Source organism: Toxotes jaculatrix, chromosome 9 (assembly GCF_017976425.1).
Source record: "Toxotes jaculatrix isolate fToxJac2 chromosome 9, fToxJac2.pri, whole genome shotgun sequence".
Lineage (NCBI taxonomy): Eukaryota > Metazoa > Chordata > Actinopteri > Toxotidae > Toxotes > Toxotes jaculatrix.
The window spans coordinates 302650-317772 of record NC_054402.1 but is presented as its reverse complement, the minus strand read 5'-3'; the positions used below and the strand labels follow the sequence as shown (position 1 = coordinate 317772).

The 15123-nt window shown below is 47.2% G+C and overlaps 1 protein-coding gene across 1 annotated transcript in view; it reads right to left on the bottom strand.

Moving 5' to 3' along the window:
* Positions 1-2573: 2573 nt before the first annotated feature.
* si:ch211-137a8.4 (neurofilament heavy polypeptide) overlaps positions 2574-15123 on the bottom strand; it is a 28332-nt gene continuing 15782 nt past the window's right edge. The window contains exons 2-4 of the mRNA XM_041047093.1: positions 9128-10707; positions 7773-8285; positions 2574-4672 (exon numbers count right to left, since the gene is read on the bottom strand). Of these exons, the coding sequence (XP_040903027.1) occupies positions 4650-4672; positions 7773-8285; positions 9128-10493 (1902 nt within the window). The 5' untranslated portion in view covers positions 10494-10707 and the 3' untranslated portion in view covers positions 2574-4649. The remainder of the gene's footprint in view (positions 4673-7772; positions 8286-9127; positions 10708-15123) is intronic.

Sequence of the window (15123 nt, the reverse complement as noted above, 5' to 3'; positions counted from 1 at the left end):
TGCAGGTCGCCATGTTTGGCTGCACGGCCTGGCAGGAAAACGCAGGACGCTCTGACAGTCTGTCAGTCTGACCTCAACAACGAGCCAATGAGAGACCAGTCTGAAGACGACTGACAGCTCAGATATTATCACTGTCCCTCATAGGACACTTCATCAAAACTGATATGATTAACCTGCTGTGTGTTTCTGTGTGTGTGTGCGTGTGTGTTTCTGTGTGTGTGTGCGTGCGTGTGTCTGTGTGTGTGTGTGTGTGTTTCTGTGTGCGTGTGTGTGTTTCTGTGTGTGTGTGTGTGTGTGTTTCTGTGTGTGTGTGCGTGCGTGTGTCTGTGTGTGTGTGTGTGTGTTTCTGTGTGCGTGTGTGTGTTTCTGTGTGTGTGTGTGTGTGTTTCTGTGTGTGTGTGTGTGTGTGTTTCTGTGTGTGTGTGCGTGCGTGTGTCTGTGTGTGTGTGTGTGTGTTTCTGTGTGTGTGTGTGTGTTTCTGTGTGTGTGTGTGTGCGTGTGTGTGTGTGTGTGTGTGTGTGTGTGTGTTTCTGTGTGTGTGTGTGTGTGTGTGCGTGTGTGTGTGTGTGTGCGTGTGTGTGTGTGTGTGTGTGTGTTTCTGTGTGTGTGTGTTTCTGTGCGTGTGTGTGTGTGTGTGTGTGTTTCTGTGTGTGTGTGTGTGTTTCTGTGTGTGTGTGTGTGTTTCTGTGTGTGTGTGTGTGCGTGCGTGTGTGTGTGTGTGTGTTTCTGTGTGTGTGTGTGTGTGTGTGTGTGTGTGTTTCTGTGTGTGTGTGTGTGCGTGTGTGTGTGTGTTTCTGTGTGTGTGTGTGTGTGTGTGTTTCTGTGTGTGTGTGTTTCTGTGTGTGTGTGTGTGTGTGTGTGTGTTTCTGTGTGTGTGTGTTTCTGTGTGTGTGTGTGTGTGTGTGTTTCTGTGTGTGTGTGTGTGTGTGTGTGTTTCTGTGTGTGTGTGTGTGTGTTTCTGTGTGCGTGTGTGTGTGTGTTTCTGTGTGTGTGTGTGTGTTTCTGTGTGTGTGTGTGTGCGTGTGTGTGTGTGTGTGTGTGTGTGTGTTTCTGTGTGTGTGTGTGCGTGTGTGTGTGTTTCTGTGTGTGTGTGTTTCTGTGTGTGTGTGTGTGTGTGTGTGTGTGTGTGCAGCTACTGTACACTGGCATTACGGCTGTAATAACATAATCCCAGAGATTTGTCCTGACAGGAAGACAGTATGCTGCCGATTTCAACTGACAGTGGGGAATTATCGTCACCGCGCGTTTTACAGACGGCGAGACATGTGTTACTACTACTGCTGTGAGTCTCAACATGTGGCCTGTGGACTCTGTGAGGGACACTGACAGAAAGATTTTAGGGAAGTCGGGACACTTCATAGGGACCATCAGGTCTATTTAACCGATTCCCCAGTAAAACCTGTCCACATGCTGGAGACAGACATTTAAACTTTACTCATACTAGGACCTCACTAACAAAACAACCTTCCATCTTCACCTGTTACTGCAGTGAAGTGAAGATAAACCATCAGCAGCATCAGAGGTGGAGGAGGCATGTAGAAGTATCAGCACCATAAAAATACCACACAGCCCCCAACCACGACTAAAACTCCTTCACTGAAAATGTTAAATATAAATACACAAGTATTTTAAGTACTAAAAGTAATCAGTGCAGCTTCTGACTTTTTATATCATTCTGTTTTTTTATTGTGAGATTATCGATGCTTTGATGTATGAGCAGCATTTTACTGTTGTGGTAACTTAATCCATTCCAGTGCATCATGTTTATATAAGATCATCCAATCATTTCTATGCAAAGCCTCATTTGTAAATGAGTTGTAGTTCAGGTTCAGGTGAAGGAAGTGAATGGTGCACAGTGTCCCTGTGTCAGCAGCTCCGGTTCACAGCTGAGGCTTCCCCGCTGAGCACCAGACACGAGCTCCGTCCTCTCAGGATCAGTTTCAGTACCGAGCATCCTCATCAGAAACGAGTCGTATCTGAAAGGGAGACATTTACCTTTTATATTTCTGTCCGAGCTTAAAATGGTTATGTGTGATTTATTTTTGATACATGCAGTACATACAGGTTTACTAATGTTAAAATGACTGTGCATTTATCTACTGCGACACAGGAAAACTGTAAAGATGCTGCTGAGGACAGAAATAAAACCGTCCCTTGATGTGTTGGACAGACTGAGCTACCAATGGTTCAGGAAGAGAAGAGAAGCTCACACAGCAGCTACGAGGACGTCAGGCCTCCACAGAAAGGTAAAACTTAACAAGGAGCTCAGCACGGGCTGCAGCATTTTCTGCAAACGTACTCACCGAGATTATATAGATCATAGTTTTTAATCGACATTCTGCTTTTTGTTTTCCAAACACAAAGACTCCAGGGTTTTATTAGCAGAGGAGGAAACTCCTGCTAAGACGTTTCCAAGTCTGAAAAATCAAAAAGTTGTGAGGAGTTGTTAGAGGAACACCACACGGCCTGAACATGCGATTCCTGAACCGTGGGCATTCATCTGCTGCTGCTGCAGCCTCAGCCCTCTGAGGAACTCTGCCACTTCTCTGCTCGATCGACGATCGATCTCTGTTCGATCGACGGGTCACCAAATGTTGCTCGAACCTGTGGCTGATTTTGACCTTTGACCTTACAAAAACTCAAATATGTTGGTGAAAGAGAGACAGCGTCACTTTGTGCACCTGGAGTTCTTTGAATGGAAAGAGAAGAGGAAAAGGTTCTGACCTCTGAGCACAGCAGACAGACAGAATGAGAATGAAGAACATGTACAGTCCTGCAATCCAACAGGATTTTATTCAGCTTTGAATAACGGGACCTCTGCTCAGCTCGAACCAGAAGCTGATCAGATCAGTCTCTGATGGAGCTGTATGTCACTCAAAAAGGCTGATGTGAAAATCGCCACAGTTTAAACCTCAGCGAATTTTCTGTCAGACAGCAGAGTAAACTTTCAGACACGCTGGACGTTCATGTGGTCATCCATCATCATCCTGCCGGGTGTCAGGGTGAAATTAGTCTGAGGGACCAAAAAGTGATTCCCGTCATAAACTGCTGGAAACTTGTTGGCTGGACTCTGTAAGGAGAGGAAACGTCTGCTCACAGCTCGTGAACAGCGACGTTCACTTTTAATCAGCTTCAACTTTCAGACAGATTTTTTTAACTAAACTTATTAAAATGTTTAATGTGAATGTGTGAAACATAAATGTAACGGTGTGGACGGCATATGGACGCCCCCGCCCGCCTACATGGAACACCAGCAGCCCGCTGCAGGATAATACATACAGATCTACTTTAATACAAAGAAATCTCATATTATTCCGCCCATTACATAAAAGGATGAGATTATCGATACACAGATTAATGAGCAACCAATGGGGCTCCAGCTCAACGCCCCGCCCCGTCCCTGCGCCCCCCCACCCTCCCCCGACCGTCTGCACGCAGCACTTCATCACCCAGATACAAACAGAGAACACACAGTGACTCGCAGCTCAGTTGTTAGATTTTAGTCTTTATTGTACTATTTTTTTCTTGACAATTTTCTAGCGGACATGTGAAAACTTGGACCAACAAAACATCATCATCATTATTATTATGTTTTAATTACAGCATATTGTCAGACTGCAGTAACAGTGAGAAGATTTAAAAAATAAAACAAGAAAGAAAAAGAGAATTCAAACCAAACAGGAAAGAAAAACATTTTGACTTGAATATTGGATGGTGCTTTTCCTTTTTTTCTTTTTTTAATTCATGTACACAATATAACAGTCTAAAAACATTAAACACACAGAGCTGAAGACATTGCAGTGTTGGTTGGGAAGTGGCAGTCCTCAGGGCAGTTTATATACTGTAGCAACATGGTCCTGCTGTACTGTCAATATCTACTGGGGTGGACGGGGACGGGGGACTGAGGGCTGAGGGGGGACTACAAACCAAAATGACCATCAATATAAAACTAATTGTCTTTTTTTTTTCTTTTTTGTTCTTTAAATCCACCAATCAGGAGTCAGCAGAGACAGAGCGGAGTTTAAGTTGTTGGACATGGAGGAGGACGGGGCTGCGGGGGCTGGGACGTGGAATGTCTGAGTTTCATTTTTTACATTTCTGCATTTTTCTTTTCTCTCGTAGACAATATAAAATCTCACAGACGAGCAAAGAAAAAATCAAAGTAAAAACACTGGATGTACATGTTTGTATGTATTGGGCAGAGGGGATGGATGGATGAAGGAATGGATGGATGGGGACGAAAAGAAGGGCTTGAATTATTGCTTTCTGAGTAATTATTAATTTTCACTTCTCATCTATATGAATTGCATCATTTCTCTCATTCTCTCAATCTCTCTCTCTCTTTCTCACCATGGTGACCTGTTAACACGTGATTACTCCACTTATTCGGGAGGAAGGGGGAGGGATGAAGGGAGAGAGGAGGAGGAAGGAGGGATGAGGGGAGAGAGGAAGAGGGATGAAGGGAGAGAGGAGGAGGAAGGGGGAGGGACGAAGGGAGAGAGGAGGAGGAAGGAGGAGGGATGAGGGGAGAGAGGAGGAGGAAGGAGGAGGGATGAAGGGAGAGAGGAAGAAGGAGGTGGGGGTGGGGGCGGGGCTCAGAGCTCCTTGCTCAGCGAATCCCGGGCAGTTCTAATCCTCTTTGTGTGGCCTCACACGTTTCCCGCCTTTTTGTCTGGTAAATGATAACAGAAGAGATTGAAAAAATGTATTAAACAATAGGCTTTGGAGAAAAGATAATAATAATCAACAGTCACAGAAAAAGGTTACGTGTTGTATGTGTGTTTAGTGGTTTAGTAAAGATGCTGGTCTCAATAACGTGGAGTTAGTTTAAGTTATTTTGGTGTTAAGGACGTTCACAAAGTAAACAACAACAACAGGTTCAAAAGAAAAATTTGACAAAGTCACATTATGGAAGATCATTATCATCATCACATGATAAACAACAGGAAGACGTACAGTCTGTCTGTCTCTCTGCCTGTCCTTCATCGTGTCCTTTTTTGTCCTGTCCCTGTACTTGTGCCTTTTTTGGTTGTTTTTTTTGTTGTGATGTTTCTTGGAGCTCGGAGCTCACACACACACTTCACCTTAAAGAGCAGCTTCTCCCCTAACATCAAATAAATATTCTACTGTCCCCTGGTATGTTTGTCTGTCTGCATAAAAGCTGTCTCTCTGTTTGCTTCGCTCCACAGAGACAGCAGAGAGAGAGAAGACTCGTTAATCTGGCTCGTTGAAGGGACTCCGTGACACTTTGATTTTGCCCTCTAATCCGTTGATGGACTCAGCTCTATTGATGTCTGCTAAACCAGCTTTTCTCTTTCACAGCAAACAGAGAACTAACTATCTAAGCTACAGCTAGTTAGAGCCAGCTGCCTCTGCAGTGCAGAGGCTGGAGGATCGAGGAGGGAGGCTGGAAGCAGAAGGTCCAGGATCTGCAGTGAAGCCTTTGGTGGTTTTAATGCTCCTTCTCTTAGTAAAGAAAATAAATGGTGTTTTATGTTAATGGAGGAACCTGCTGAGTCACACAGCATCTGATGTTCACATGTTGGTGTTTGGACTGGTTTAAAGGCGTGAACGCTGAGCATAGTGTGTGTCTGACCTCCCACTGAAAACCTAATCACACACACTCAGTTCCATGATACAGTTTCCTGAGATAATTATGGTGTCTGTGTGACTGCAGCTTCAGTTGGTCTCACTCAGTCAGAAACGCAAAGCTCCTGCAGTGACGTCAGTAACGGGGGGGGGGGGGGGGGGGAGCACCATGTGTCTACACAGGAGCTTCATGCACACCTGACAGGAGCAGCTATGGAACTGTGAGCCGAAGCATCCTGTAAGCTGTAAGTCACTTTTCTTCTCTGTTACAGGTGTGGCTGTGGTGCTCGTGCTCAGGTGACCTGCAGCTGCTGTTCTCAGTCTGAACGCCGGTTTCACAGGTGAAGATTTTCCTGCTTTTCTTCTTGAAAAAGTTGGATTGAAATGTGGAAGATGCCGCGCTGTGGTTTACTGCTGTTACCAGAATTACACATTTTCAAATGTTAATAATAGTGTTTGCACCAACGTCCACGGCCTCATCATGACTGGGAAAAGTTGTGTAAGGTATTCAAACCCTAATCTAATGGACACAGTGTTTTCAACCATCACGCGACTAACTCTGCAGTCACTTCAGTCCAGTGCTGTGAACACAGCAGTTTTTAGGTTTTATTTCCACCTAGCTTGCGCAGTTAAGAGCATCTCGTTTAGTAAGTGATATTTGTTGGTGCCTTTGTGTTTCTCAGCTTGTACTGAATGTTATTTGCAGTAAAAAGCAGCTGCTGGTGCGTCGTCCTGACAACGCAGAGAGCTCGGCACAGTTTCAGGCCAAACACTGAAACACTGGGCGTTAAACAAAAGAGTTTGAGCTTCAGAGAAGCTTCCAGTAAATCACATGGCAGCAGAAGAAACCGCGACGCTCTCCACAAGCATCTGCTGGGCTGTGTGAGATCAAAGCCAGGCGGTTGCTGGACACCAAGCCCCACGCAGCACTTGAATGGGGAGGAGGCTGGGACTGATAAATAATGGAGGAGAGAACAGAGCACCTTCTGGTTCACAGGCACTTCACCTCCTGCTGCTCGGCGTCTGGCAGCTCCCAGTGGCTCCCACATGAACGTGTGAAGCGGTATGAACGAGAAGCGAAGCGTTGGTGGAAATGAGCGAGTACTCAGCGGACCACCATGTTAACGTGTCAGGAGATGTGAAATTTCACCTCCATCATTGTGTTTTCCTCACATCGTGTCTGCATCAAAGAGAAGCTAAAATGAAAGGTACTGCTGCAACAGCTGGTCTGGCGGCAGCAGTTAGCCTGTTCAGAGACTGGCTGTGCCGCGCAGCAGCTAATCCGAAATTTATGTTTTCATACAAGTTCACGAAGTCAGCTTCCAACCTCAGCTGCCCTGGGAACCTGCACTCGCCACCTGAGTCCCTGTGTTAAACGGTTTTGATGGTCGGCTGTTTGTGAACTTGACTTTCTAATGAAATTAGCAGACGGTTAAAAAAAGGATGCTTCTCTCTCTCTCCATCTCTCCTCTGTCAGATACTCGCAGCTTATTTACAGGTGAACAGTTAAACCACACTACACCTTCTTTAAAGGGATTTAGGAATAACAGCATTTTTCTCATGCAGTCACCAGAGGAAGTTGACATGCCTGTGTGTGTGTGTGTGTGTGTGTGTGTGTGTGTGTGCTTCTGCATGTACAGTGGCTTTAACGTGTGTTTGCACGTGTACGGGACTGTGCTAACATGTTACATACATGAGCGTATTTTCATATACGTGTTTACTTGTGCATACAAGTGTGTGTTTGTGTTCTTAGTATCTAATGTCGGGATCATAACACCCATTTAAACCATTGTCAGCACAGAGCTCCCTCTCTAATTGGTCAGTTGCTGCTGACATCACGTTCTGAACGATGGCCACCGCCGCCTCTCGAAGATCCCTCTTCCTCATCTCCTCCTCCTCATCTTCCTCCTCTTCCCCCTCCCTCTCTCCCTGGTCACGTGACTCTGCATCATCATGATAACCTCCATTTTGTGGAGACTCTGCCTCCCCTCCTTCCTCCCCCTCCTGCTGCTCCCTGCTAATGGCTAATGCTAGCTCAGGTTCTTGACAGCTGGTTTTAGTTTGTTTACTGCTTTTGTTTGTTAGTGCTGGTGCTTGATGTTGTCTGTTGTTAGTATCTCCTTCTTTGCTGCTGCTGCTGTTTTGTGGCTCATCAGAGTCCCGGTCGGCGTGCTCTAACTCACCGCTGTTCGCAGCCGCCGTGGCGTTGATGATCTTGGCGTTGACCTCCTCTTTTACTCCTCCTGCCTCCTTGCTCTTCTTCACAGGGCTGCTCCCCGTCGTCTTCTCCTCCTCCTCCTCCTCCTCCTGGTGATTGTGTGTGGCATTCTCCTCCACCGTGCCGTTGGAGCAGCCGTTCTCCCCGTTGGTCACTGGAGCCTCAGTCGGCGTCTTCTCCGCCTCCCCTCCGCTCTCCTCTGCCGGCGTTTTCTCAGACGCTGCACCTTTGTCATTGGTCTCCTCGGTCGCTGTGGCAGCCTCACTGTCAGCGCCTCCTTCCTCTGTTGCCTCTCCACCCTCTCCTCCCTCTGCAGCCTCCTCCTCCTTTGTGCCCTCGCCCAGGTCCACGCTGGTCGATTTGCCCTTTCGCAGGATGAAGTTCTTCAGGGAAACTGCACGGCCAAAATGTGAGCGTTTGGCCTTGGCTGACTTTCCGTCTTTGCTGTCTTTGCCCTCCTCTGCTGCTCCTTCCTCACCTGGAGGGAAGAAGAGAGTTCATGGTTAAAGCTTCTGTATGTATCTGTATCTCCCCTGCAGAACCTGCAGATTAAGATAAACTTATTAATGGGTGTTTATAGCAGTTAGGCTAACTACAGTTAATGCTACATTAAATCAAATCCACTAGGTAGAAGAAAAAAATCCTGATGATCTGAGTCCAATAGTCTCTCTCCTTTTAGCTATGGTTTGAAATCCATGTAGCAACAGGTGGAATCAGATCTGAAATCTTTTATCTGGTGTGTTATCAGCATCTTATTTGTTACAGGAGGGTGAGCTGTGTTCATCACGAGGGGAATTTAGGTGAGAATGGACTGAGATTAAACCAGTTTCCGTAGATGTACTCTGCTTCACCCACAGTTCTGGCTGTTTGTAGTGTTTTCTTCATGCGGGCGGGAGCAGAACGTAACCTAAATTTAGTCTTTACTGATGACTGAAGCTACTGTGTGATTCAAATTTCACATCAGACGAAAATTTTATTTGGGAGAATGTTCAGTTATGTTTCCTCCTCCAGACTCAGCAAGTCACGACCTTCTGTCTGTGCTCCCTGGACAGGAAGTGAACACGGTGAACGTCCTGTCAGCCTCTGAGTCTGAGTTTTATAACAGAGTCCGTGTACAATCAGGGTGAACTGTGATACTGAACAACAAGCTTTCTAAACATATGGAAGTGTATTGATTGCTTGCACCGCTTCGTAAAAAACACGCTGCTACCATGAGATAAATAGTCTGCACATATAAAACTGGAACTTATGGACAGCAAAGGTCCTGCAGAGCAGTGGCTCCCTACTGCAAAGCCCTACGGTATGTTAGTGTCATCTCACCTGAAGCAGCAGCTGCAGTTGCGTCCTCCTCCCCTGTGGGGGCGCATTCTGTGTTGGCCCGTTTGGACTTGGGGATAACGCGCTTCTTGAAAGATGTCCAAATCTCGTTGGCATGTTGCGTGACTGTCCCACCTCCTGCTGTCGCTGCCTTCTCCTCCTCGCCTCCCTCTGCCTTCTCCTTCTCCTTCTCCTCGCCTCCCTCTGCCTTGGCCTCCTCCGCTCCTCCCTCTGCCTTAGCCTCCTCTCCTCCCTCATCTCCTCCTGCTGCTGTTGTCTCCTCTGGTTTCGCGTTGTCAGCAGAGTCTTTGTCGGAGCTCTTGGCCTTGCCGCTGATGCCAACCATTGACGGGTCCCTCTTCAGGCCCTGGAAGGTCCAGGAGCGTTTCAGCTTCCACTTCTTCTGGCCTGACTCCTTGGAGTCCAGCGTGGAGGAGTCTCCACCGCCTCCTTCTCCTCCCTCTGCTCCCTCCTCCTTACCATCCTCTCCTCCTCCCCCACTCTTCTTGTGCGCCTTCTGAGCCATGAGCTTTTTGAAGGAGTGCCAACGCTTCATGTGCTTGGTGGCTGCTGAGGATGAGGCTTTCTGTTCTCCCTCTGCACCTCCCTCCTCTCCTCCTGCTCCTCCCTCCTCTATGGTGGAGTCTGCAGCGTTAAGTGCTTCAGGATCTTCCAGCCGGTCCAGGGACTTGGACCGGACCTTGACTTGTTTCAGGGGTTCTGTGCCAGCTCCGTCCTTCTTCTCGGTGCTGCGATGAGAGAAGATCCTTGCCACTGGTTTCCTGATCAGATCTCGAACCGTGGATTTAGCTTCCACCGGTTTGCCCTTCTCTGTTTTCTTCTCCTCCTCCTTCTCTCCATTTTCCGGAGGTTTCTCTATTGCCTCTCCTTCTGCACCTCCCTCTGCTCCTCCCTCAGCTGCTGCAGCCTCCTCTCCTTTCTCTCCCTCTTTCTCCCCTCCATCAGTTGTGTTCTCCTCTCCTCCTCCTGCGGCGGCGCTCTGCTCTTTCTTCTTCCTTCCTCCCATCACCTTCCCCAGGCCGCTCTTGTTGAGGAATGAGTCCAGGAACGAAGTCTTGGGCTCAGCAGAAGAGGTATTTTCTGAGCTCTGAGGAGGTGCCACCTCCCCGCTTGCTGCTGCGCCTTCGTCCTCGGTTCCTACAGCCGCCGCTGTGTCGTTATTCACAGTCTCTTTGTTATCAACCACTTCACTGTTGACAGCAGTGCCATCTTTATCGACGACCTCACTGTTGACAGTCTCTGAATTTGAGTTGGCATTTTTAGCTGGTTGCTCCGCCTCTGGCTTGCTCTCAGGGGTTTTTCCATCTTCCTGGACCACTGGTGCAGCGCTGGCCTCCGTCGCCGCCATTTCAGAAAGGGAAAACAAACAATAACAACAAAAAAGTGTGTTCCTTCCTTCCTTCCCTGCCCTCCTCTTCCTCTCTCTCTCTCTCTCTCTCTCTCTCTCTCTCTCTGGTGTGTCGTTCCTCCCGCTGTGGTGGTGCTCTCAGGTCATGGAGAGCAGGGTGGAGAACAGTGGCAAGGAGGAAAAATACTCAGCATCCTACTAGTCCTCCAAACTCCTGCAGAGAAAAGAGAGACAGAGAGGTGGGAAGGTGTCAGGGGTGAGGAAAGAGGGGGGAGGGAGGGAGGGTGAGGCACAGATGGTTGATTGTCTGAATCAACACCATCAACACTGAAGCTTCAGACCCTGATCTGATGTGAGACTCACAGAATCTGGAAGTTTTTAGGGAAGCAACACTTATACTTGTCAGGAAGAAATAAGATATTAGATATAAGATAAAGCTGAATAAAAACGCTGAGTGTTACAGTGTTATGTGTCTCAGACTGGACAAAGATCCTGTAGAGCCACAGAGGACATGATACGAGTGCAGTAAAGACTGAACAGTGCTTTTTGTGATGATCAAAATGGAGGCAATATAACTGAAGACAGCACTGATAGATTCGAACCAAGGCCTCAAATAAGAGGATTCATCCTGAACTAAGCTCACAAAACCAGAACCAGGACGATTGTTGTCAGCAGAAATCCTCACATGAACACCACATGGTAACACAGATGATGTTTCTTCAGTTTTTTTCTGTCCCTGTCAAACAACCCACAAAGCACCACGGGAACTTAGAGGATGCCACTGCTGTTATTCTGTTCCATTCTACACCGTCTGTGGGGTGAATCTGTAAAACAGCTCAGAGTATAGTTTCATTTTTATAAAAACAGGCTCAGTCATTTCCTAGGACAGATGGTCACTGTAGATTTTAACAAACAACCCAGACAGGAACAAATGATGCATTTTTGGGAACTATTTTCAGCAGCGGATTAATTCACATTTGCTGCCCTAGTGCGTATTTTTGGCAGCAGGACGGTGTGTGCGGGGTTGTGTCCACGGTGATGAACAAACATGTGACCCAGTGTAACACTGTGGGTCAGTGATGTGTTTGAATAGTTTTAAAGCTCAGTGGCTCAGAGGAGTCACGTCAGGATTCACACAAAGGGAACAGTTTGTTGTCGGTGGGAACAGTTTGTCGTCGGTGGGAACGGTTTGTCGTCGGTGGGAACGGTTTGTCGTCGGTGGGAACGGTTTGTCGTCTGTGGGAACGGTTTGTCGTCGGTGGGAACGGTTTGTCGTCGGTGGGAACGGTTTGTCGTCGGTGGGAACGGTTTGTCGTCGGTGGGAACGGTTTGTCGTCGGTGGGTCTGCTCGTGGACTTCGTTGTCATTAAGAGAAACACAGAACAGACCAGACTTCTCCTTTAAACGCTGGCTGGTTGTAACACCTTTGGAGAATTTAATGAATGAATCAGGAGATCAGTGAATCACACTGAGTCACACACTGATGTGGAGTAACCAGCTCTCAGCTGTGAGAAACTGTGGAGAGTCCAGACATTTAGTGAACACGGGAGAAGGTGACAGGGTGAGTCAGACTGAGGGAGGCAGAGTGATGCAGACTGAGACACTCAGGTGGAGAGGCAGCTACGCAGTCAGACGGACGGAGAGAGCGAGGTGTAAACACATCACATGCTCCAGATAATCTCACTATGTTGTTGCCACAACTGACTGACCGACCAACTGGATGACTGGCTGCCATACTGGCTGGCTGGCTATACTGGCTGCTGTGCTGCCTGGGAGGCAGGATGACTGACTGACTTACTCCTGACAGGTTAACTGTGTGTCTGATTTACTGACTGATACACTGACTGACTGACTGGCTGGTTTGTGCACTCAGTGACTGTTCTAACAGAACAGCCAACTTCAGACAACTGTGTGAAAAACAGCAAACCCATCACTCATCTGTGTGAGAGTATTGGCTCAGCCAGGCTGTCACTGCAGACAGAAAAAAACAAAGCTGAACCTGACTCAGTGTTTGCTGCAAAGCAATAAAAGCTCATCCTGCGAGGCTTCACTGGCCAGTCGAACGTATACAAGCACACAGGGTGACAGGAGCTGGGGATGGAAGGGTCACGGTCTTCACAGCAGAGTGGTAGGATCCTCTGTCACAGTCATAAGAACGAGTCCAAACTGATGGATCTGTTATTCAAACCTGGAGCCTCGAATGACGACACACTCCTAAAGGTGGAGGAGGCTTCATGCATGTACAGGGATCTAGATTAGAAATATGAATAATACATGAAAGCTTTTCATCAATCCATATTCCCAAGTACTTATAGGAGGATACCCTTTCAATCAAAAGTAAAAAATTCCTAGACTGTCAAAGTTTTGCAAGCAAGCTTTTGATAAAATCATGAACTTTGTTTTCTGGGTATTTAAACCAACTTTAGACCCTTCAGAGCTCTTTGTAATGACTGGGATGCGTCTGAAGTTCATCTGTCACCTGTGCAGAGGGAGCAGATGTATAGATGATTGTGTCATTGGCGTACAGGTGCAATTTAGCTTGAATGTCTTTACCTAAATCCTTTATAAAAATAGAAAATAATAATGGAGCCAAAATGGAACCTTGGTGCACGCCTGTCGCCATCTCAGGAAAGTCTGGTTTGTGGCCTTCAGCCTGGACACACGGAGTCGTACCTGTTAGAGCATTAGAAGAGCATGAGAACCGAAGCCAGAGTTTCTGAGTTTGTCCAGAAGCAGTTCATGATCCACTGAATCGAACCTTGTTTTCTACTCTGAGCTGTGAATCAGTGTTAGCCTGTTAGCTCTGACGCACGCAGCTCATTTACTCTGCCTTATAGTGGCCTAAAGGTAGAAAGGGACACCTTCACCTAACACACACACACTGTTTACTATCAGGCAGTATGAGTGTTAGTGTTATTCAGCAGGAGCACCATTTAGTCTCAGTGACAAAGGCTGGTGGCAAAACTGAGCACAGCACGTTTGTCTTTCTGCAGGTGTCCTTTCAGTTCTTCTGCTCTAAGTCCACTCGTCTTCATCCGTGAGTTATTTACCCCAGATGACACACGTCCGACTCTTTGGTTCCACATATTTGACTAATTAGTTTGTGTTTACAGTGACAACAGACAATGAGCTGCTTTCATTTGTCCAGCGACACGTTGCTCAGGCTGAAACTCACATTAGCAGCTGAATCCAGGGACTAATCCAGCAGCACTAACATCGTAGCTTTATACTATTTATGTTATAATATTAGTAAATGTTGGTTTGTGGTGGATTCTTGTGCAGCCGCAGGAGACGGAGTCCACCGTGGCCATCTTTATTTGGGTTTCTCTTTGTTTCGGGTTGATGTTTCAGGCTTGGCGGCTGATCATGCTGCAGCAGCAGAGGAGCATTAGTGTGTCGGATGGTGGATGTGAGGCTGAAGCCCCGAGGTGTTGGAACAGCATCAGACAGAGGAGAACGACAAAATGGTGGGAGGGGTGGGAGGACGCAGCAGAGGGGGGTGCAGGATGGGAGGAAGAGGAGGAGTGGTGCAGACATGGGCTGATTGCGAATCGTCTCTGTTTCTGCTTGTCTGTCTCGTCCTCTCACTCCTCTGCTCTGACTGTCTGTCTGTGTATCTGTCTGGTTTCTCCTCCTGTCTCTCTGTTCTTTGTCTCTCTTTCTCCATCTCTTTGTTTTGCTTTTCCTCACATCTGTTTTTTTTTATTTATGACTCTGTTACCTTTGTTTACTTCTGTCTCTCCGTCCCTCTGTCTCATTTTACCTCGCTTTTCTGGCTCTGCTTCCAACTTTCTCTGTTTATTTTATCGTTTTTTTATTCCCCTCAGTCTTTCTTTTCTTCTGTCTCTTTTCCTTTTTTCTCCTCTGTCTCACCCTAATCACTTCACACTTCATTTCATTCTTTCATCCACCTTCCTTCTTTTTGTCTCTGTCAGACTCATTCTGTATTTTCCTCTCTGTCTCTCTGCTTTTGGTCTCTCTCCCACTCATTATTTTTTTCAGTCTGTCTCCGTCTTTTCTCTTCTTCATGTTTTTCGAGTTGTCTTCTGTTCATCATTTTTTCTTATTCACCTTCTTCATGTCTCTCTTTGTGTCTCTAACTAAGGAGAAAAGGACAAAAGAAGGACAGACAGGTTCAGTCGAGATCCTCCAGCTGTTCCAGTTCAACCTGTGACACCTCCAATCAACGAGAGCAACAGCTGCCGCGGTGTGAGCGCTCGGCGGCAGTGAGTGTTACAGATGTGTGAGGAGTTAATCCTGGAAAATGTCTGCTTTGCTAACAGGAGAATATTTCCTGCGGAGCACAGGGACCAAGTTCACTCTGCTCTGAGTGAGTCATCAGGTTTCCTCTGTCCTCTGAAAGCAGCTCTGACAAGATTTAAACTGTAGAGGGAGCTCGTCCTAAGGGTTGACTGAAGGCAGCTGGACTTCTTCTTGAGCTTGAAGACGTTTCACGTCTCATCCAAGAAGCTTCTCCAGTACCAGAGACTGGTTAGAGTCCAAACATTTAAACTCATCCCTGTCCCACCCAGTGGGTGGCACCTCCAGGAGCAATGAAACCCCTTCGGTGGAAGCGTTCACACCCTGGGTGGCTCCTGCTGGGCTGCCTCAGGTGGACTCATGGATTCAG